The sequence below is a fragment of the Meles meles genome, chromosome X (genome assembly GCF_922984935.1).
Source record: "Meles meles chromosome X, mMelMel3.1 paternal haplotype, whole genome shotgun sequence".
Taxonomy (NCBI): domain Eukaryota; kingdom Metazoa; phylum Chordata; class Mammalia; order Carnivora; family Mustelidae; genus Meles; species Meles meles.
In genome coordinates, this window is record NC_060087.1 from 49,983,014 (window position 1) to 50,005,842 (window position 22,829).

At 40.8% G+C, this 22,829-nt stretch overlaps 1 protein-coding gene and 1 pseudogene across 4 annotated transcripts; one reads left to right on the forward strand and one right to left on the reverse strand.

Annotated features, from left to right (window-relative positions):
* Nucleotides 1-247: 247 nt before the first annotated feature.
* On the reverse strand, nt 248-2,220 carry LOC123935040 (spindlin-2). Of its 4 annotated transcripts, none has more exons than XM_045995454.1 (2): nt 1,781-1,848; nt 248-1,323 (listed from the first exon to the last, which is right to left on the reverse strand). In XM_045995454.1, the coding sequence occupies exon 2, from the start codon at nt 1,319-1,321 to the stop codon at nt 545-547; it is 777 nt and encodes a 258-aa protein (XP_045851410.1). In that variant the 5' UTR covers nt 1,322-1,323; nt 1,781-1,848; the 3' UTR covers nt 248-544. The 4 variants fall into 4 exon arrangements, with proteins under 4 accessions (XP_045851410.1, XP_045851409.1, XP_045851408.1 ...); XM_045995453.1 differs by lacking the exon at nt 1,781-1,848 and adding an exon at nt 1,994-2,220 and having other exon boundaries at nt 249-1,323; XM_045995452.1 differs by lacking the exon at nt 1,781-1,848 and adding an exon at nt 1,939-2,220 and having other exon boundaries at nt 249-1,323.
* Nucleotides 2,129-22,445, forward strand: LOC123934644 (annotated as a pseudogene).
* The last annotated feature ends 384 nt before the right edge of the window (nt 22,446-22,829 follow it).

The window sequence follows — 22,829 nt, forward strand, 5'->3', positions numbered from 1 at the left end:
CAAGGCATTCTGTCTATTTTCCTCTAAGCCCCAAGATCTCACTCTCCCTGTTATTCTCCACCCCCCTCCCAGTTGGGTGCCTCTCTCTTAGGTCATCCCTCCCCCAGGGAGCCTTTCCATTTCTGGCCCTGCCCCCACCTCTTCCTAAGCAGTCACCTCCCCTTCTCCCTCCCCCCACAGCCCATCTCTAGTTCCTTCTCCTCCCCGCCCCCAGACCAGGCCAGCTAAGTCCTATTCCATTTTTAGATGACTGATTATGATACTAGCTGAACTTTATTCACAGCCTGCATTTACAGCTGTCCCTTCCTTTCATGCCCCATCCACCAAACACACCCAATCTTTTCAACATGACAAAGTCCTTACACACAGCATGTCATGTCCACATAAATTTGTATTTTTTCAGAACAAAACAACAGTTATGCTGGCAGAGGTGTTGAATTAACAGGGACCCTTAAGCTTTCAATACACTGAAAAGCAACATTATTTTGCAAGTCTACAAAGTATACATTTGTTTTCACAAATGTGGCAAAGTTTACCCTAACAGTTAGGACTTTTTCACCAAATCATAGACATAGATATGGAAATCGTCATCGAACTTGATGAAATACACAGAGGGTTTGGCTTCTACTTGGTGAATGACCATGCCAATCCGTTTGGAGCCATCTTCTTTGGTATATTCCACATGTTTACCTATCAGGCCATCTACAACTCCTCCTGGCTCCCTTTCTGCTGGAGGAGACTCACTGGACTCTGGCATGATACGGAGGTCTCCTTCTTTATAATCATCTAGAAGCTGGTACATGTACAAGACAGGATCTTTCTCATAGGTAATATAAAACCAGGCTTTCATGATTGGTGCTTGGGCTAAGACCATTCCCCTCCATTCATCCTTAGAACCATGCTCACCCTCAAACATATGTTCCACAGCTTTACCAATTATGGTGTTTGCAAGGTTTGCATCACTGACTTGAGATGATGCCACCCTGTCGGAAAGAATTTTAAGAGACAAAACTCTTTCATCTCTGTGAAGTTCTAGTCCATAGACACAGTCAATTCCATCATATTTCACCAGATAAAGAGAGGGATTTATAGGCACCTGATCCAGAACGGTTCCTTTCCACTGGGTGATGGGCTCATCACCTTCCTTCCATCCATGCGAAATTCTGCAGCCCACGATGTTCCTGCGGGGCTGGGACGAAGGTCTGCCCCTCTGCTTCTTTTGGGAGGCTTTTTTCTTCGTCATGTTTGCTGACCCAGTGGCCCGGCCCACAGCTGCCCTGGTTTGTTGCCCTTCGGCATCCTGTGCGTTGGGGGTCTTCATGCCTGCAGGGGGAGGAGAAACGATAAGACAGAAACATTCAATATGACATAAGGTGAAGTTCTCCCAACAGCGATGTGTCTGTGTACCCTGCGCCAGAACCTAAATTTTCCCCATGAGCCTGGCAGCAGTGCTGGAAATTCTGGCTGCGTGCCTGCCAAGTGCTCTGCCTCCCAGGTTCCTTTAGGCTGCGGGGAAAGGCGGCAGCGGCAGCGGTGCTGGCTGGGGTTAGGGACTCTGCAGGAGGGGGCGGGCTACCTCCTTGTTCAGAACCCACTGCCTCCATCACCCGCCACTGGCGCCCACTCTCTGTCCCCCGCAAAACGCCTATCCCTTCACCGCCTTGACCCGCACGCACTCACTGTCGTCCTGCCCTGGACGCCTCAGCCTGCTGCCCATACGCCCCTTGTCTACCCAGGATCGCTTTCCTGGCACTCAGCGCCCTCGCTTCCCCAGGCTCACCTTCAATTTCTTGCCTGGCTCCTAACGCCACCCCCGTTTCCTATTTCCCATCGCACTCTCCGACTCCAGCCTCACCCGGCGCCCGCCCCCATCCCTTATCTCCGGCAGGAGTCCATCCCATCCCCCTTCTCCATCCTGGAGCCCACCAATGGCCTTGCCCTGCCTGGCGTCCACCGCCCCGGATCGCGGGCCTCACGTGCCCAAATCGGACACCTCGCAGCTGCCTCCGCCGTTAGCCTGTGCCGAAGGCGGATCAGCAGGCGACGAGCCGGGTGCCTGCCCCGGCTGGGAGGGGAGGATCCGTAGGCGGGGAGCGCGTCTAGGAGGGCGTCTGGGTAGGCGAAGAGGATGGCGGCGGTATCCCCAGCTCTGAGCTTCGCGGGTCCTCCGCCTCCCTGTCGGCGGTGGCGGCCCCTCTGCCACATCGGGCTCCCACCAGCCGCTGCCTCCGCCGCAGTCTCCTCCCCTTTTCCGTAAAGGAGTAGACTTTCAGTTTCCTGTTGGTAAAGAGGCCTCCCCTTCCTGCAGAACACTAGACAACCAGCAGTGGTAGTCCTGAATGAACTCCTGTTCTGCTCCTCCTCTTTCAAAATTCAGATCCATGGTACTTATAGGTTGTCCTTTCCCCTTCCTGTGTACCTGCACCATCTCTTGCTCTCTAGCTCCACCTCCCATCTCCCCAGCTAAAGTGCCTTTTCATTTTTTGCATATTCTGTACACTTTTTGTATACATACAAATTGATCAAGAAATACCCAAAATACATATGGATGGAGAAATCCTTTATATTTGTACAAAAATATATGTGTATATATATATATATATATATATATATATATATATATATATATGGTCTCTATGTATTACCAGATAATCATATCTCCATACATATAATCCCCAATACACATCTCCCCAATTACACAACACACAGACATAAGTCTCTGCTTACACATAAACAGAAATACATATAATAAGTGTTTTTCCAAGGCAGGGTTAGGCATCTTAGATTTGGAGATCTAGCTTTGGAGAAATAGTGTCTTATTTTAAACTGGGGGAGTTATTCTTGAATGTAATTACAATTAGTGACAACCTTAGGTAGTTTTGCATAGAATGGCATCAATTTTGACACTTGTTTGTAACGTTTTCTGTTATGAATAGAGTTTTTCAATATCTTATAATTCTCAAAAAATATCAATATTATGCTACTATATCTGGTAGGCTGTTAGCATTTACTTGCAAGATGAAAGCAATCTTGGGGTGCCTGGGTGGCTCAGTTGGTTAAACATCTGCCTCCAGCTCAGGTCATGATCTGGGGGTTCTGGGACCAAGCCCAAGTTTGGGCCTCCTGCTTAGCAGGGAGCTTGTTTCTTCCTCTCCCTTTGCCCTTCTTCCCTCGTGTTTTCTCTTTCTCTCCTTCTCTCAAATAAATAAATAAATTAAAAAAATAGGACAGCAATCTCAAACTGATTAAAAATAAATGGCATTTACTAGTTCATTATTTGAAAATTCTGATAGGCATCAGATAAGTGTTAATCTATGTGCTTAGTTTCTTGAGCTGAATTGTGTCCCTTCCAAATTTGTATGTTTATGTCCTGGCCCCTAGTACCTCAGAATGTGAATGTATTTGGAGGTAGGACTTTTAAAGTAGTAATTAATGTAAAATGACCTCACAGGTGTAGACTTTAATCCAATATAACTGGTGTCTTTATAAGAAGAGGCTATTAGAACATAGACACACATGAAAGAAAGACCATGCAAAGACAGCCGGAGAAAATGACCATCTACAAGCCAAGGAGAAAAGCTTTAAATCTTGGACTTGGACACCTGGATACTGTATTTATAACTTTTAGAACTGGGAGAAAATAATTTGCATTATTTGGTCTACTGAGTCTTTGTTTCTTTTTTATGGCAATCCTAATAAATGAATATACTCAGGAATGACAACCAAAGCCAGTTTTGTTTTGTCTTCTATTTTCTCCCTGATGTCAGTTTCATCCTGAAGCTGATGTTACAATATGGCTGTCAACAACTTTGGCATATATACTTCCTTATTATTATATATAAGTTTATATACTTCCTTATTATTATGCAGGGACAGAGAGAACCTGTACAACAACTTTTGATCAAAATTTTTCTTTGCTTTTATTGGGACCAGCATAGAACCTTTGCCTGCTCTTATAATATGGATAAAGATAATGCCATGCTCACTTATCTTAGGTCCAGTGTATATACTTACTTGAAAAAGAATCACATTAACGAAGTGGTCCATTTGAATAATTGGCTTATTCTGATCAGGTGGTACCCCTAAGGTCAGAGGAGGTGTCAATCTCATCAAAATTATATAGGTACTCCACAATCGAGGAAGATTGAAATATACCCATTTCATACTCAACCGGGTGATGGGAATTAAGGAGAGCACGTGTTGTGATGAGCACTGGGTATTATTAGCAACTAATGAATCGTTGAACACTACATCAAAAACTAATGATGTATTATATTTTGGCTAATTGAATATAATAAAAAATTCTAAAAATTTATTCTTCTCCTATCCCCCTAACCCCCATGTTGCTTCTCCATGTCCTCATATCAGGGAGATCATATGATAGTTGTCTTTCTCCGATTGACTTATTTCACTAAGCATGATACTCTCTAGTTCCATCCACGTCGTCGCAAATGGCATGAATTCATTTCTTTTGATGGCTGCATAGTATTCCATTGTGTATATATACCTCATCTTCTTTATCCATTCATCTGTTGATGGACATCTAGGTTCTTTCCATAGTTTGGCTATTGTAGACATTGCTGCTATAAACATTCGGGTACACGTGCCCCTTCGGATCACTATGTTTGTATCTTTAGGGTAAATACCCAGTAGTGCAATTGCTGGGTCATAGGGTAGTTCTATTTTCAACATTTTGAGGAACTTCCATGCTGTTTTCCAGAGTGGTTGCACCAGCTTGCATTCCCACCAACAGTGGAGGAGGGTTCCCCTTTCTCCACATCCTCGCCAGCATCTGTCATTTCCTGACTTGTTAATTTTAGCCATTCTGACTGGTGTGAGGTGATATCTCATTGTGGTTTTGATTTGTATTTCCCTGATGCCGAGTGACGTGGAGCACTTTTTCATGTGTCTGTTGGCCATCTGGATGTCTTCTTTGCAGAAATGTCTGTTCATGTCCTCTGCCCATTTCTTGATTGGATTGTTTGTTCTTTGGGTGTTGAGTTTGCTAAGTTCCTTATAGATTTTGGATACTAGCCCTTTATCTGATATGTCGTTTGCAAATATCTTCTCCCATTCTGTCAGTTGTCTTTTGGTTTTGTTAACTGTTTCCTTTGCTGTGCAAAAGCTTTGGATCTTGATGAAATCCCAATAGTTCATTTTTGCCCTTGCTTCCCTTGCCTTTGCCGTTGTTCCTAGGAAGATGTTGCTACGGCTGAGGTCGAAGAGGTTGCTGCCTGCATTCTCCTCAAGGATTTGGATGGATTCCTTTCTCACATTGAGGTCCTTCATCCATTTGGAGTCTATTTTCGTGTGTGGTGTAAGGAAGTGGTCCAATTTCATTTTTCTGCATGTGGCTGTCCAATTTTCCTAGCACCATTTATTGAAGAGGCTGTCTTTTTTCCATTGGACATTCTTTCCTGCTTTGTCGAAGATGAGTTGACCATAGAGTTGAGGGTCGATTTCTGGGCTCTTTATTCTGTTCCACTGATCTATGTGTCTGTTTTTGTGCCAGTACCATGCTGTCTTGATGATGACAGCTTTGTAATAGAGCTTGAAGTCCGGAATTGTGATGCCACCAACTTTGGCTTGGGAGGGAGACAAACCATAAATGACTCTTAATCTCACAAAACAAACTGGGGGTTGCTGGGGGGAGGTGGGATTAGGAGAGGGGGAGGGGGCTATGGACATTGGGGAGGGTAAGTGCTATCGTGAGTGCTGTGAAGTGTGTAAACCTGGCGATTCACAGACCTGTACCCCTGGGGATAAAAATACATTATATGTTTATTAAAAAAAAATTGGAAGGGGAGGCGAACCATAAGAGACTATGGACTCTGAAAAACAACCTGAGGGTTTTGAAGGGTCAGGGCTGGGAGGTTGGGGGAACAGGTGGTGGGTAATGGGGAGGGCACGTTTTGCATGGAGCACTGGGTGTTGTGCAAAAAGAGTGAATACTGTTATGCTGAAAAAATAAATAAAATGGAAAAAAAATTCTAAAAATTAAAATCGTGTGTTAAAAAAGAAAAATGGATATTGGTGAGATAATCAACAAAGTCTAGAGCAATTCCAGGATATTATTTTGAAAGACAATCTGAAAACATCTATCATTCTTCTAAAATTTGTGTTTCTCTGATACTGTGCCTAATTATGCTATTGCCTAGCTATTCAGATTTTTTTGATTAGCTCACAACAATTTACACTTTTTCAAAAAATTTTTTTTCTAAATTCTTTCAATGTGTGGGTATATTTACACAATTCCTTATGACATCTGCTCTCTTTGGACTTAATTTATAAAAATCTTTCACAGAAATTTGGATGAGCTTCCTACAGTTATCATTTCACATTCATGATTTTGAATTGTTGGACTCTGTAAGGGTAAACAGTAGGATCAGATTAGTACATTAAATGTTCCAGGGCCTCAAAGCTCACATTGTACATAGAAACTAATGAGAATCTTCTATCTTGAAACAGTTTTCTGACCTTTTGTTGAGAGTCACTGTCTTTAAAGGGTATCTGGAATAACTAGTGAGTCTTTTTTTTTTAAGATTTTATTTATTTATTTGACAGAGCGAGATCACAAATAGACAGAGAGGCAGGCAGAGAGAGTGAGAAGGAAGCAGGCTCCCGCTGAGCAAAGAGCCCGATGTGGGACTCGATCTCAGGACCCTGAGATCATGACCCGATCCGAAGGCAGCGGCTTTACCCACTGAGACACCCAGGCGCCCCATAATTAGTGAGTCTTAACCTCTGTCCCTTCTTGGGAATTAAAATAAAGTGAGCATAATCTGATAATAAGCCCATTGGGTACTTGCATGAATGACTTTGATGTTGTCTTAGTATTCCTCCTGGTACCACTATAGGTAAAAACTATGCATTGTGTAAGAATGTCTCCCTAAATACCACTGAGGGACAAACATTCTAAACTGTTTTTTTTATTTATTCCACCTTGTGCCTTCTCCAAACTATAAGGGTTTTAAGGGAAGATATGTTTTTCATATACTGTCTTCTCTTTAGACTTGGCCTTATTTATCCTTTTCTCAAACTGCTTCACATCTTGCCATTTGCCTTTGACATCCCATTGCACAAAAGTTTTGGGCTTCCTATACTCCTTTAAGCAGTTATTACACCTTAGAGTCACCCAGACATCTTCAGAACTCCACAGCACTTGATGTATTTTCCATGTGTGAACTCAACCATACATCTGTTAAGAAATTCCAGGTAAGTTCCTCAAACTGAATATGTATAATGGCATTTGCATGGAGTTGTGGTATAAATGAAGTCTGGAAGAAAGCAAGAACTATTCTGTAGTTTTGTGGTCGCTGGACTAGCACTCTACTTCTAAAGCACATGTTTTTGGGGAAAGAGTTAGTTGTCTTTAAGAAAGGGGGAAAGGTTGTTGATGCTCACAACTGTCTCTCCCATTGCTTTGCTTCACTGGTAAATAAGGGCAACTACAACTGGTGAAGTTATCCATCTAAACACTGACTCAAGCAGGAATTACTGGCCTGGATCTGATAACTGTGTAGCCCATTCAAGTCTCATTGGAAGAATGTGTGGCCAGTTGATAGATATTTGTGGACTTTGTCATCATGTATTCAGTTCCTTGTAAGACTACTTCTCACCATGAAGCTCTGACAGGAAGGTACTATGCAAGACCGCACTGAAATGCTTTTTATTTATCCATGTGCAGACACTATACAGACCTCTAATACCTCAGATTTGGGGGAAGGGGGAGTAATTCAATGTCTTAAAGTCACAGAGCCATGAGGAAAGGGGCATGCTAGAGCTGTGCTTTACATGTATCTTTAGTTTTAATTTGTGAGGAAAGGTTGGCTGTTTCTGACCATAATTTAATTCATGAACTAACCAGGACTAAAGTAATATTTTAAAAATATGTGTATATTTAAGATTTTATTTATTTATTTGACAGAGAGAGAAAGAGAGTAGCAGAGGGAGATGGAGAAGCAGACTCCCCGTTGAGCAGGGATGCCAGTGCAGGACTCAATCCCAGCACCCCTTGATCATGACTTGAGCTGAAGGTAGACACTTAACCAACTGAACCAACCAGGCACCCCTTTCAGCTCTATATATTACCTCTTCTTCTATCTTAACTCACATTGTGCCATTCCAGTGTGGCTTGGGAAATAGGTTGTGTAGCCAACTGAATCTTACCCCCTAAATTCATATTTTGAGGCCCTCACTCTCAATGTGATGATATTTGGAGATGGGGCCTATAGGAGATAATATGGGTTAGATGAGGCCATTAAGGTAAGGTCCTCATGAGAGGGTTAGTGCCCTTATATGAGGAGGAAGAGACATCAGAGATCAGTCTCTACAATGTAAGAATACAGTATGAAAGCGGTCATCTGCAAGCCAAGAAGAAAGTTCTCAACAGGAACCGAATTACCTAGCACCTTGAACTTCAAGCCTCTAAAATTGTGAGAAATAAATTTCTGTTGTTTTAGTCATCCAGTCTATGGTATTTTGTTATGGCAACCCAAGCAGACTAATGCAAGTTGTGACCCTGACAACGAGCCTTAAGTGATTTTCCTTCCAGGTCAGATCCTACCTCTTTTCCAGGCATATATGTATGTCCTTGATCTTACCCTGTTTCAAAGAGCCAATTTATGTAAATCCTACACTGTTATAACTCCTTAGCCAAACTCACTTGATTCTGGCTCTCACTTGATATTGGAAGTACTGGGAAAGGGAGCTTCAGTGTGTTAAATCTTCATTCCCCTCAATTGTAAACTATTTCTTGGGGCGCCTGGGTGGTTCAGTGGGTTAAAGCCTCTGCCTTCAGCTCAGGTCATGATCCCAGGGTCCTGGGATCGAGCCCTGCATCAGACTCTCTGCTCAGCAGGGAGCCTGCTTCCTCCTCTCTCTCTGCCTGCCTCTCCGCCTACTTGAGATCTGTCTGTCAAATAAATAAATAAATAAATAAATAAATAAATCTTTAACAAACAAACAAAATAAAACTATTTCTTGATTTCTATGGAAAGAACCCACCTGTATTCAATTTCTGTCTTCTCAGCAGAGAAAGGCTTTAGCCCCATGAGAATCTAAGAACTGCAGTTTATCTTTAGGTGTCCAAATGATTCAATCTACTCTGCCCAAAAGTTTAAGATGATGAACTTTGTGTGACCACACTTCGATTCCTGGGAATGAGGACTTCTGGATTCTTCTACAGAAAATAGAGCATTTCTACTGGGCATATAGAGGTATGGGCATTCACATACTTTGGGACACAATCTCTTGCCTACTAGAACCAACATCTTTTTTAAATATCATTTTATTTTTTCAGTGTTCCAAGATTCATTGTTTATGGACCACACCAGGGTTCCATGCAATACGTGCCCTCCATAATACCCATCACCAGGCTCACCTAACCCTCCGCTCCCCCTTCCAAAACCCTCAGTTTGTTTCTCAGAGTCCACAGTCTCTCACGCTTTGTCTCCTCCTCCAATTTTCCCCCAATTCACTTTTCCTTTCCTCCTCCTTTCTTCCATGTCCTCCGTGTTATTCCTTATGCTCCAGAAGTAAGTGAAACCATATGATAACTGACTATCTCTGCTTGACTTATTTAACTCAGCATAATCTCCTCCAGGGCCATTAATGTTGATAAAAAAACGTGAGTATTGATCCTTTCTGATGGAGGCATAATATTCCATTATATATATGGACCATATCTTCTTTATCCATTTGTCTGTTGAAGGGCATCCTGGCTCTTTGCACAGTTTGTGTATTTGGACATTGCTGCTATGAACATTGGGGTACAGATGGCCCTTCTTTCACTACATCTATATCTTTGAGGTAAATACCCAGTAGTACAATTGTAGGGTTATAGTGTAGCTCTATTTCTAATTTCTTAAGGAATCTCCATGCTGTTTTCCAAAGTGGCTGCAACAACTTGCTTTCTCACCAATAGTGTAAGAGAGTTCCCCTTTCTCCACATCCTCTCCAACACTTTTTATTTACTGTCTTACTAATTTTGGCCATTCTAACTGGTGTAATGGTCTCAATTGGTCTCAAATGGTCTCAATTGGTTTTCATTTGACTCTCCCTGATGGTTAATGACAATGAACTTTTTTTCATGTGTCTGCTAGTCATTTGTATGTCTTCTTTGGAGAAGTGTCTGTTTATGTTTTCTGCCCATTTTTTGACCTGATTATCTGTTTTTTTTTTCGGTGTTGAGTTTGAGGGGTTCTTTATAGACCCTGGATATCAGCCTTTTGTCTGTACTGTCATTTGCAAATATCTTCTCCCATTATATGGGTTACTTCTTTGTTTTGTTGACTGTTTCCTTTGCTGTACAGAAGCATCTTATCTTGATGAGGTCACAAAAGTTCATTTTTGTTTTTGTTTCCTTTGCCTTTGGAGACATATCTTGAAGGAAGTTGCTGTGGCCGGTGTCAAAGAGGTTACTGCCTATGTTCTCCTCTAAGATTTTGATAGATTCCTACTTCACATTGAGGTCTTTTATCCATTTCGAGTTTCTTTGTGTATAGTGTTAGAAAATGCTCAGGTTTCATTCTTCTACACATAGCTGCCCAATTTTCCCAACACGATTTATTGAAGAGACTGTCTTTTTTCTACTGAATATTTTTCCTGCTTTGTTGAAGATTATTTGACATAGAGTTGAGGGTCCATATCTGGGCTCTCTCCTCTGTTTCAATGGTCTATGTGTCCGTTTTTGTGTCAGTACCATGCTGTCTTGGTGATCACAGTGTTGTAGTAAAGCTTGAAATCAGGTAACGTGATGCCCCTAGATTTGTTTTTCTTTTTCTACATTTCTTTAGCAATTCGGGGTCTTTACTGTTCCATACAAATTTTAGGATTATTTGCTACAGCTCTTTGAAAAATGCCAGTGGAATTTTGATATGCATGTCATTGAAAGTATAGATTGCTCTAGGCAGTATAGACATTTTACAATGTTTATTCTTCTGATCCATGAGCATGGAATGGTTTTCCATCATTTTGTGTCTTCTTCAATTTATTTCATGAGTGTTCTGTAGTTCCTCCAGTACAGATCCTTTACCTCTTTGGTCAGGTTTATTCCCAGGTATGTTATGGTTCTTGGTGCTGTAGTAAATAGAATTGATTCTCTAATTTCTCTTTCTGTATTTTCATTGTTAGTGTATAATAAAGCAACTGATTTCTGTACATTGATTTTGTATCCTGCCACATTACTGAATTGCTGTATGAGTTTTTTTAAAGTTTGGAGGTGGAGTCTTTTGGTTTTTCCATATAAAGTATCATGTCATCTGCTAAGAGAGAGAGTTTGACTTCTTTATTGCCCATTTGAGTACTTTTTATTTATTTTTGTTTTCTGATTGGTGTTGCTAGGACTTCTAGTACTATGTTGAACAATAGTGGTGAGAATGGGCATCCTTGTCATATTCCTGATCTCAAAGGGAAGGCTGTCAGCTTTTCCCCATTGAGAATGATATTTGCTGTGGGTTTTTCATAGATAGATTTTATGAATTTGAGGAATGTTCCCTCTATCCGTATAATTTGAAGTTTCAATCAGAAACAGGAACCTCTTTTTTTTTTGTCAAATGTATTTTGTCAAATGCTTTTTCTGCATCAATTGAGAGGACCATGTGGTTCTTCTCTCTTCTCTTACTGATTTGTTCTATCACATTGATTGATTTGCAAATGTTGCATCACACTTGCATCCCATGGATAATTCCCACTTGGTCATGGTGGATAATCTTTTTAATGTGCTGTTGGATCCTATTAACTTGGGTCTTGTTGAGAATCTTGGCATACATATTCATCAGGGATATTGGTCTGGAATTCTCCTTTTTGATGGGGGCTTTGCCTGATTTGGGGATCAGGGTAATGCTGGTTTAATAAAAAAAAAAAAAGTCTGGAAGTTTTCTTTCTGTTGCTATTTTTGGAAACATCTTCAGGAGAATAGGTATTATTTCTTCTTTGAATGTTTGTTAGAATTCCTCAGTGAATCTGTCAGGTCCTGGGCTCTTGTGTTTTAGGAGGTTTTTGATCACTGCTTCAATTTCATTGGTCTATTCAGGTTGTCAGTTTCTTCCTGTTTCCGTCTTGGAAGTTTATAGGTTTGCAGGAATGCATCCACTTCTTCTTGGTTGCTTAAGTTATTGGCATTGAACTGTTGATAATAATTTCTGAGGATTGTTTCTATTTCCTTGGTGTTAGTAGATTTCTCTACCCTTTCATTCATAATTTTATTAATTTGGGTCCTTTCTCTCTTCTTTGGACTAGTTTGGCTGGTGGTTTATTGATCTTATTGATTATTTGAAAGAACCAGCTTCTAGTTTTGTTGATGGGATCTACTGTATCTCTAGTTTCTATGTCATTGATCTCTCCATTAATCTCTGCTCTAATCATGATTGCTTCTCTTCTTGTGGATGGGGTTGGCTAAATTTGTTGTTGATTTTCCAGTTCTTTAAGGTGTAAAGAGAACTCATATATTTGGCACTTTCCAATTGTAAAACCAGCTTCTTAGAGAAGCAAACTCAGAAGTACTTGGCAACATGCCAAATGAGCCTCCTCCTCTATTTACATTAACAGACTCTGAAGCAGTTCCAGAGGAGGAATGCAATATCAATAGGCAGCATCACAGTTACAGCCTGAAGAGGATCTTCACCGGCCTTGGACTCACAGATCCATTTTAACAGGTTTTGGCTATGGTCTCGGAGAATCGACATGAAACTGATGGGAGCATATTCAACTGACTCTTGGGGATGCCACTGCCTCTTGCCTTCGTACAAATATTGTTAGTCAACAGCAAGTAGGTGAATGGGATTGAGGTCTATTAAATAGTATTTCAAAAAACTTAGAAAAGTTCTTATTTCCCCATGATATTCTGAAGTCACTGGAAAATCTGACTCTATTTTAAAGATTTAATTTATTTATTTGACAGACAGAAATCACAAGTAGGCAGAGAGGCAGGCAGAAAGAGAGGGGGAGGGAGGCCCCCTGCCAAGCAGAGAGTCCGATGCAGGGCTTGATCCCAGACACTGGGATCATGACCTGAGCCAAAGGCAGAGGCTTAACCCACTGAGCCACACAGGCGCCCCTGGAAAATCTCTTTAAGTGTCACTTTGCCTTTAGATAAAATCTTTGTAATATCTTCCAATGACTTCTAGGAGGTCATTTTATTTGGTCTGTTAATTGTAAAGCAAATTTTTTAAAATGATAAGTTGCAAATTAGTGGATATGCAAGGCTAATTAGTATAAATGATTGTTAGAAAGGATTTCATTGAACTGATACATCAACTGCTTGTACTGAGATTTCTGATTAAAATATTTCCTTATGAAATAATTGTCTATGGGTTGAAATAACTGAAAAAAACATAAAATAAGAAACAATTGTTTAAAGTTGTTTAAATTCCTTGTTGAAGTACATTCAAAATATTTGAGTGCTTGGCTCTTTTTGGAACTGCATTACAGTTTGTTTTCCTAAATAATAATAGTTAATGCCCTCGGACTAAACTCTAGACTGTACAGCCTAACCTCCTAGAACTCAAATTTTAATGTCCCTATGATTCATCTGGGGGTAGGTCTTATTAAAAGTGCAGATTCTAATCAGGTAAGTCTGGAGTAGGATATGAGGTTCTGCATTTCTAACAAGATTCCAGACTGCTGCTGCATGGACTACATTTTGAGTAGCAAGAGGTAGAGTTTCCATTAAATACCTTCTTGGTCAAATAAAACTAAGGTAGAATGGGGGCACCTGGGTGGCTCAGCGGATTAAGCCACTGCCTTCAGCTCAGGTCATGATCTCAGGGTCCTGGGGTCGAGCCCCGCTTCGGGCTCTCTGCTCCGCAGGGAGCCTGCTTCCTCCTCTCTCTCTGCCTGCCTCTCTGCCTACTTGTGATCTCTGTCTGTCAAATAAATAAATAAAATCTTAAAAAAAAAAAACTAAGGTAGAATGTCTCCTAAAGACCTTCGCTTGATGAGGCTTTTCTCTTATCAATCTGAAAAGAAAACCTAGTTCTGGGAACTATAAAAGGCTAGAAGAGCTTATTACCTGGCTTTTTCTACCTATTGCACCAACATCTGGGATGTTGTATTGTGTTATTTTATAAACGTCAATATATTCTTTGAAGGCCTGAGACATAGGTTTGGTGGGTATTTACAACTGAAATTCCGTAAGCTTAAATATATTGTTCTTATGTAAATCAACATCTGAAAGTGGTGGTGTTCAAAAATTTTACCACATGTACTCACTAGTAATCTAAAATACTAGTGCACTCACTTGCATGCTTTAGGATAGCATCAAAATATTTTCATTACAAGGGTGCCTGGGTGGAACAATTTATTTAAGCTCAGGTCATGATCTCAGGGTCCTAGGATGGATCCCCACATGGGGCTCCCTGCTCAGAAGGGAGTCTGCTTCTTTCCCTCTCCTTTTGCCCTTTCCCTGCTCACATTCTCTCTTTTTCTCCCTCAAATAAATAAATCTTTTAAAAAAGACATTTTCTGATGGGAGGAGTCAAGATGGCAGAGAAGTAGCAGGCTGAGACTACATCAGGTAGCAGGAGATCAGCTAGATAGTTTATCAATCCATTGTGAATACCTACAAATCCAACAGGAGACCAAAGAGAAGAATAGCAACAATTCTAGAAACAGAAAATTGACCACTTTCTGAAAGGTAGGACCAGTGGAGAAGTGAATCCAAAGTGAAGGGAAGATAGACCATGGGGAGAGGGGCTGGCTCCTGGCAAGGGGTGCAGCAATGGAGCACAAAATCAGGACCTTTAAAAGTCTGCTGCATTGAGGGACATGGCTCCAGAGGCTAAACTGGGGTAAGCCCACTCGGGGTCAGCATGGCCCCAAGTCCCACAGGGTCACAGAAGGATCGGGGGTGTCTGAGTGTTGCAGAGCTCGCAGGTATTAGAGCAGGGAAGCTGGCTACAGAGACAGAGCTGAGGAGTGAGCTCTCAGCTTGGGGTTACCTTGAACCGGTCGCAGGCTGGGTGAGCACAGAGCACAGCCAGAAGCCAGATACATGGGAGTGATTGACTGCTTTTCTCTGAAGGCACACTGAGGACTGCGGCCCCAAGCTCTCGGCTCCTCCGGGCCAGAGATTGGGAGGCCACCATTTTCATTCCTGTCCTCCGAACTCTACAGAAAGCATTCAGGGAACAAAAGCTTCCAAAAATGAACCCGAGTGGATTGCTTAGCCCAGTCCCTGGTAAGGACGGGGCAATTCCGCCTCAGGCAAAGACACTTAAGAATCACTACAGCAGGCCCCTCCCCCAGAATATCAACAAGAAATCTAGCCAGGACCAAGTTCATATACCAAGGAGAAGAGCAGAATTCCAGAGGAGGAGAAAGCAAAGCATGGAATTCATGGCTTTCTCCACATGATTCCTTAGTCTTGCAATTAATCTAATTTTTGTTTACTTTTATGTTTTTTCTTCTGCTAATTTTTTTAACTTTTACCCTTTCCTCTTTTAACTTTTTTTAACTAGTTTATCTTAACAATACCTTTCATGAAAAAAAATAATAATCTTTTTGAACCTTCATTATTATAGTCATATTTTATCCTTCATTGTATCTAACTTTATTTTTTGTATACACATAGGGTTTTTTCTTCTAAAAAATTGGGGGTATAACTTCTTCTAATAGATCAAAATATGCCCTAAATCTAGCTACGGGCATGTTCTAGACTCCAGCCCGAGCAAAATCTCTCCATTTTCTTTTTTTTTTTATTCTTCAAGGCAACTTACTTAATCAACTTCTTTTTTAGAAATTTTAAAAAAAATTTCATCCTTATAGGCATATTCCATCCCTTCATTGTGTTTACCTTTATATATGTTTTCATTCTTTAAAATTTTGGGAGCTAGTCTCTTCTAAGAGACCAAAATACTCCCCAAACTAAGTGTAATTAATTCCCCCATACTAGTCACTAGTTTTATATATATATTCTTTTTTATATATTATTAAATTTGTTTTCTTTTCTTTTAATTTTTTTTTTCTGAAATTCTTTTTATCCCCTTTCTCCCATCCCATGATCTGGGGTCTCTTCTGATTTGGTTAAGCACATTTTCTTGGGGTCTTTGCCACACTTTCAGTATTTTATTTGCTCCTTCATATATTCTTTTTTTTTAATTAATTGCTTTTTATTTTTTTAAAGGATTTTATTTATTTATTTGACAGACAGAGATCACAAGCAGGCAGAGAGGCAGACAGAGAGAGAGGAGGAAGCTGGCTCCCTGCCGAGCAGAGAGCCCAATGCGGGGCTCGATCCCGGGATCCTGGGATCATGACCTGAGCTGAAGGCAGAGGCTTTAACCCACTGAGCCACCCAGGCGCCCCACTCCTTCATATATTCTTATCTGGACAAAATGACGCGGCAGAAAAACTCACCACAAAAAAATAGAAAAAGAGGCAATACCAAAGGCTAGGGACCTAATCAATACTGACATTGGTAATATGTCTGATCTAGAGTTCAGAGTGACGATTCTCAAAGTCCTAGCCGGTCTCAAAAAAGGCATGTAAGATATTAGAGAAACCCTCTCTGGAGATATTAAAGCCCTTTCTGGAGATATAAAAGAACCAAAATCTAACCAAGTTGAAATTAAAAAAGCCATTAATGAGGTGTAATCAAAAATGGAGTCTCTTACTGCTAGGATAAATGAGGCAGAAGAAAAAATTAGTGATATAGAAGATCAAATGACAGAGAATAAGGAAGATGCACAAAAGAGAGACAAACAAATATTGGACCATGAGGGGAGAATTTGAGAGATATGTGACACCATAAGATGAAACAACTTTAGAATAATTGGGATTCCAGAAGAAGAAGAAAGAGAAAGGGGAGCAAAAGGTATATTAGAATTATTGGAAAGAATTTCCCTAATATGGCAAAGGGAATAAGCATCAAAATCCACGAGGTGCAGAGAACCCCCCTCAAAATCAATAAGAATAGGTCCACACCCCGTCACCTAATAGTAAAATTTACAAGTTTTGGTGACAAAGAAAAAATCCTAAAAGCAGCCCGGGAAAAGAAGTCTGTAACATACAATGGTAAAAATATTAGACTGGCAGCAGACTTATCCACAGAGACCTGGCAGGCCAGAAAGAACTGGCATGATATATTCAGAGCACTAAACGAGAAAAACATGCAGCCAAGAATACTCTATCCAGCTAGGCTATCATTGAAAATAGAAGGAGAGATAAAAAGGTTCCAGAACAAACAAAAACTGAAAGAATTTGCAAACACCAAACCAGCTCTACAGGAAATATTGAGAGGTCCTCTAAGCAAAGAGAGATCCTAAAAGTAGTAGATCAGAAAGGAACAGACAATATACAGTAACAGTCACCTTACAAGCAATACAAGGACACTAGACACATATCTCTCAATAATTACCCTGAATGTTAATGGTATAAGTGCCACAATCAAAAGACACAGGGTATCAGAATGGATTAAAAAACAAAACCCATCAATATGTTGCCTACAAGAAACTCATTTTAGACGCAAAGACACCTCGAGATTTAAAGTGAGGGGATGGAAAACAATTTACCATGCTAATGGACATCAGAAGAGGCTGGGGTGGCAATCCTTATATCAGATCAATTAGACTTTAAGCCAAAGACTATAACAAGAGATGAAGAAGGACACTATATCATACTCAAAGGGTCTGTACAACAAGAAGATCTAACAATTTTAAATATCTATGCCCCTAACATGGGAGCAGACAACTACATAAACCAATTAATAACAAACTCAAAGAAACACATCAACAATAATACAATAATAGTTGGGGACTTTAACACTCCCCTCAATGAAATGGACAGATCATCTAAGCAAAAGATCAACAAGGAAATAAAGCCCTTAAACGACATACTGGACCAGATGGACATCACAGATATATTCAGAACATTTCATCCCAAAGCAACAGTAAAAACATTCTTCTCTAGTGCACATGGAACATTCTCCAGAATAGATCACATCCTGGGTCACAAATCAGGTCTCAACTGGTATCAAAAGATCGGGATCATTCCCTGCATATTTTCAGGCCACAATGCTTTGAAGCTAGAACTCAATCACAAGAGGAAATTTGGAAAGAACCCAAATACATGGAGACTAAACAGCATTTTTCTAAAGAATGAATGGGTCAACCAAGAAATTAAGGAAGAATTGAAAAAATTCATGGAAATAAATGATAATGAAAACACAACTCTTCAAAATCTGTGGGACACAGCAAAGGCAGTCCTGAGAGGAAAATATATAGCTGTACAAGACTTTCTCAGGAAAGAAGGAAGGTCTCAAATACACAACCTAACCCTACACATGAAGGTGCTGGAGAAAGAACATCAAAGAAAGCCTAAACCCAGCAGGAGAAGAGAAATCATAAAGATCAGAGCAGAAATCAATGAAATAGAAAAATAAAAAAACATTAGAGCAAATCAATGAAACTAGGAGCTGGTTCTTTGAAAGAATTAATAAGATTGATAAATCCCTGGCCAGACTTATCAAAAAGAAAAGAAAAGAACACAAATAAATAAAATCATGATTGAAAGAGGAGAGATCACAACCTACACCAAAGAAATACAAACAATTATAAGAACATATTATGAACAACTCTATGGCAACAAATTTGACAATCTAGAAGAAGTGGATGCATTCCTGGAGACATATAAACTACCACAACTGAACCAGGAAGAAATAGAAAACCTGAACAGACCTATAACCAGTAATGAGATTGAAACAGTCATCAAAAATCTCCAAACAAACAAAAGACCAGGGCCAGATGGCTTCTCAGGGGAATTCTAACAAACATTTAAAGAAGAACTCATTCCTATTCTCCTGAAACTGTTCCAAAAAATAGAAATGGAAGGAAAACTTCCAGACTCATTTTATGAGGCCAGCATCACCTTGATCCCAAAACCAGACAAGGATCCCATCAAAAAAGAGAATTACAAACCAATATCCTTGATGAACACAGATGTGAAAATTCTCACCAAAATACTAGCCAATAGGATCCAACAGTACATTAAAAAATTATTCACCACGACCAAGTGGGATTTATTCCAGGGCTGCAAGGTTGGTTCAACATCCACAAATCCATCAATGTGATACAACACATTAATAAAAGAAAGAACAAGAACCATATGATACTCTCAATAGATGCTGAAAAAGCATTTGACAAAGTACAGCATCCCTTCCTGATCAAAACTCTTCAAAGTGTAGGGATAGAGGGCACATACCTCAGTATCATCAAAGCCATCTATGAAAAACCCACCGCAAATATCATTCTCAATGAAGAAAAACTGAGAGCTTTTCTGCTAAGATCAGGAACACGGCAGGGATGTCCATTATCACCACTGCTATTCAACATAGTACCAGAAGTCCTAGCCTCAGCAAGCAGACAACAAAAGGAAATTAAAGGCATCTAAATCGGCAAAGAAGTCAAACTATCACTTTTTGCAGATGATATGATACTTTATGTTGAAAACCCAAAAGGCTCCACTCCAAAACTGCTACAACTTGCACAGGAATTCAGTAAAGTGTCAGGATATAAAATCAATGCTCAGAAATCAGTTGCATTTCTCTACACCAACAAGACAGAAGAAAGAGAAATTGAGGAGTCAATCCCATTTACAGTTGCACCCAAAACCATAAGATGCCTAGGAATTAACCTAACGAAAGAGGCAAAGAATCTTTACTCAGGAAACTATAAAGTACTCATGAAAGAAATTGAGGAAGACACAAGGAAATGGAAAACTGTTCCATGCTCCTGGATTGGAAGAATAAATATTGTGAAAATATCTATGCTACCTAAAGCAATATACACATTTAATGCAATCCCTATCAAAATCCCATTATTTTTTTCAAAGGTATGGAACAAATAATCCTAAAATTTATATGGAACCAGAAAATACCTCGAATAGGCAAAGGAATATTGAAAAAGAAAGCGAAAGTTGGTGGCGTCACAATTCTGGACTTCAAGCTCTATTACAAAGCTGTCATCATCAAGACAGTATGGTACTGGCACAAAAACAGACACATAGATCAATGGAACAGAATAGAGAGTCCAGAAATCTACCCTCAACTCTATGGTCAACTAATCTTCGACAAAGCAGGAAAGAATGTCCAATGGAAAAAAGACAGTGTCTTCAACAAATGGTGTTGGGAAAATTGGACAGCCACATGCAGAAAAATGAAATTGGACCATTTCCTTACACCGCAAATGAAAATAGACTCAAAATGGATGAAGGACCTCAATGTGTGAAAGGAATCCATCCAAATCCTTGAGGAGAACACAGGCAGCAACCTCTTCGACCTCAGCCATAGCAACTTTTTCCTCCACTATTTCCTCCACTGTTTCCATCCACTGATGTTAGACCCATCCTAGAAAAGGAAAGGAAAGCCAGAAAACATGCCTCTAGTGGAGTTCAAATCCAAAGACGAGGCCATCTTCTGTAAGCACAAGTATAAGTACTGTAGCAATATTTTTTGGACTGATAGCTACTTGCAGATCCACCTCCCCTCCCATACAGGAGAAAGACCCTTCATGTGCTCTGTCTGTGGCCACAGGTTGACCACCAAGGGCAACCTACGTGTGCACTTTTATCAACATCCCCAGGGGAAGCTGAGCCCCCAGGTGTTTCCTAAGTTCCACAACAAAATGGTGGCTGGCTGCGGCATTCCCTATGCATTCTATGTACCTGTTCCCATAGATGAAGCATGTCTCTCTTTAGACAGCAAACCTGTCCTTATAACAGGGAACCCAACATAGGGCTACATCAAAATCTCTATTCAGGAACTAACCCAAGAAACTCATGGGTAAGTACCTACAGCCCAGGCCTTCCTCAGAAAGTGAGGATGGCTCCCTACTATCTGGAGTGGGGCTAAACCACAATTTCCCAAGTGTTGGTTGCTTCCAAGGGAGTAGAACACCTAAACTGGGGTCAGAGACTCTGAAATTGCAGTAGTTGGTGGAGAACATCAACAATGCCATCACTGACTCCAATGGATGTCTCATTTGCCACCAGGCCTTAAGCTGCCAAAGAGCCCTCAAAATGTATTCCCCCCACTCATGCTGGGAAAAGACCATTCCAGTGTAAAAACTATTGTCGTGTCCTCTCCACCAAGGGCAACCTGAAGATGCACCTCAAGGTCCACAGAACAAACACATCCATAAAGAAGTAGCATTTGTGCCCCATCTGCCAGAAGTTTACCAACGTGATCTTGCTGGAACAGCATTTCCGGATGCACATGGGTGGCCAGATTTCCAACATGCCACTGCCTGAGAATCCCTGTGACTTTATGGGTCCAAGTCCATGATGATTGGTGAAAATGGCAATGCAGGTGCTGTCTGTCATGATGACATTATTGAAAGCATGGATGTTGAGGAGGTTGGCCTGCAGGATGCCCCTAGTAGCTCCTTTAAGGTCCCCGTGCCTCTTCCCAGCATACACTTGGCACTATCCACTCTTGGATTTGCTGTTATGGCTTCCCTAGATGCTCTGTGAAAGGTGGGTCCTGCTCCTTTTGTCTGCAGTAGCAGAACAGCAGAAAAACAGTTCAGGGGAGAGAGATGGTTTGATGTGACACTTGTCACCCTTAGTGATGGGAGACCAGGAGTACTGGAGCTGAAGTCCAGATGTCCTGGAGACTGTATCCTTCCAGGCACTGTCCCCAGCCAGTAGGCAGGCATAAAGCATCAAGTCCAGATCTCCTGATGCTGGTGGCAAAGCAGATAGCTCTGAGAACAGCAGCACTGAGATGGAAGGTCATAGTCTGCCATCAACATTTATCTGAGCCCATGCAACCTATGTCAAAGTTGAAGTCCCTGGCACATTTGTTGGACTTCGACCATATCCCCAGGCATGACACCTTTGTTAGTGGCCCAGCCACACCAACAGGTCAAACAACATGGCTGCACATGGTGCAGGAAATAACTTCTCTGCAAATGCTTTTCAGATTCACAAATGGACCCACAAGCTTTTCATGTATAACATATATGGGCGAGCTTTTGCCACCAAAGGCAACTTGATGGTCCACTGTACGATGCATGGGGCCAACAATAGCTCCATTCTTTGTGGGAGGAAGTTGGCCACTGAGAACACTATGTCTCTGTTAAGAACTGAAGGGAAGAGAGTCCCTGAGATGTTTTCAAAGGAAATCCTGGCCCCTTTGATGACTCTGGACCCTTTCCCGTGGAACCAGTTAGCTTTCCCGTGGAAAGGTTAGCTTTAAAAAAGTACACCACTATGCTCAGTGGAGGTCTGGCCATGATGACAAACTAAACCTCTGTGATCCAGAATGGTGATATTCCTATCCTTTCTGTTTCCCCAGAGGCCATCTCCATTTGAACAACATCACTATCTCTAAGATGGATGACTCCCAGTCCGCTATCAGTGCTGAAGTGGAAAAACCAGGTGCTGCTGACAGTGCCCCCAAACACCAGTTCCTTCTTTTCCTCAAGAAAAACAAGATCACAGTCAGCTAAATTCTAGAACTATTGTTGAAAGAGAAATGCAGGCAGAACGACCTCTCTAGAAATTTATTTTTCCTTTTTTTTCCCTTTTTAAAAGAACCCATTTCCTCCTGTTTGTTTTCTTACTGATGCACAAATGATGTTTACAGTTGTGATCACAAACTCAGGTGAGTCCTACAATTAGATTTTGTTATGCTGCTTTGCAAAAAAAAAAAAAACACAAACAAAAACAGGAAAAAAGATAATACATACTAAAACAAATACTAGATTTTTTTCCCTTTAATTTTGGAAAGGAAGTGGGTCTTACAAAGTAGCTTTGTTACTTGCCACAAACTGTATACATAAAACCTTATACAACTAGAGTAACTATTTTTAAAGATTATCCCCCTATTTCAA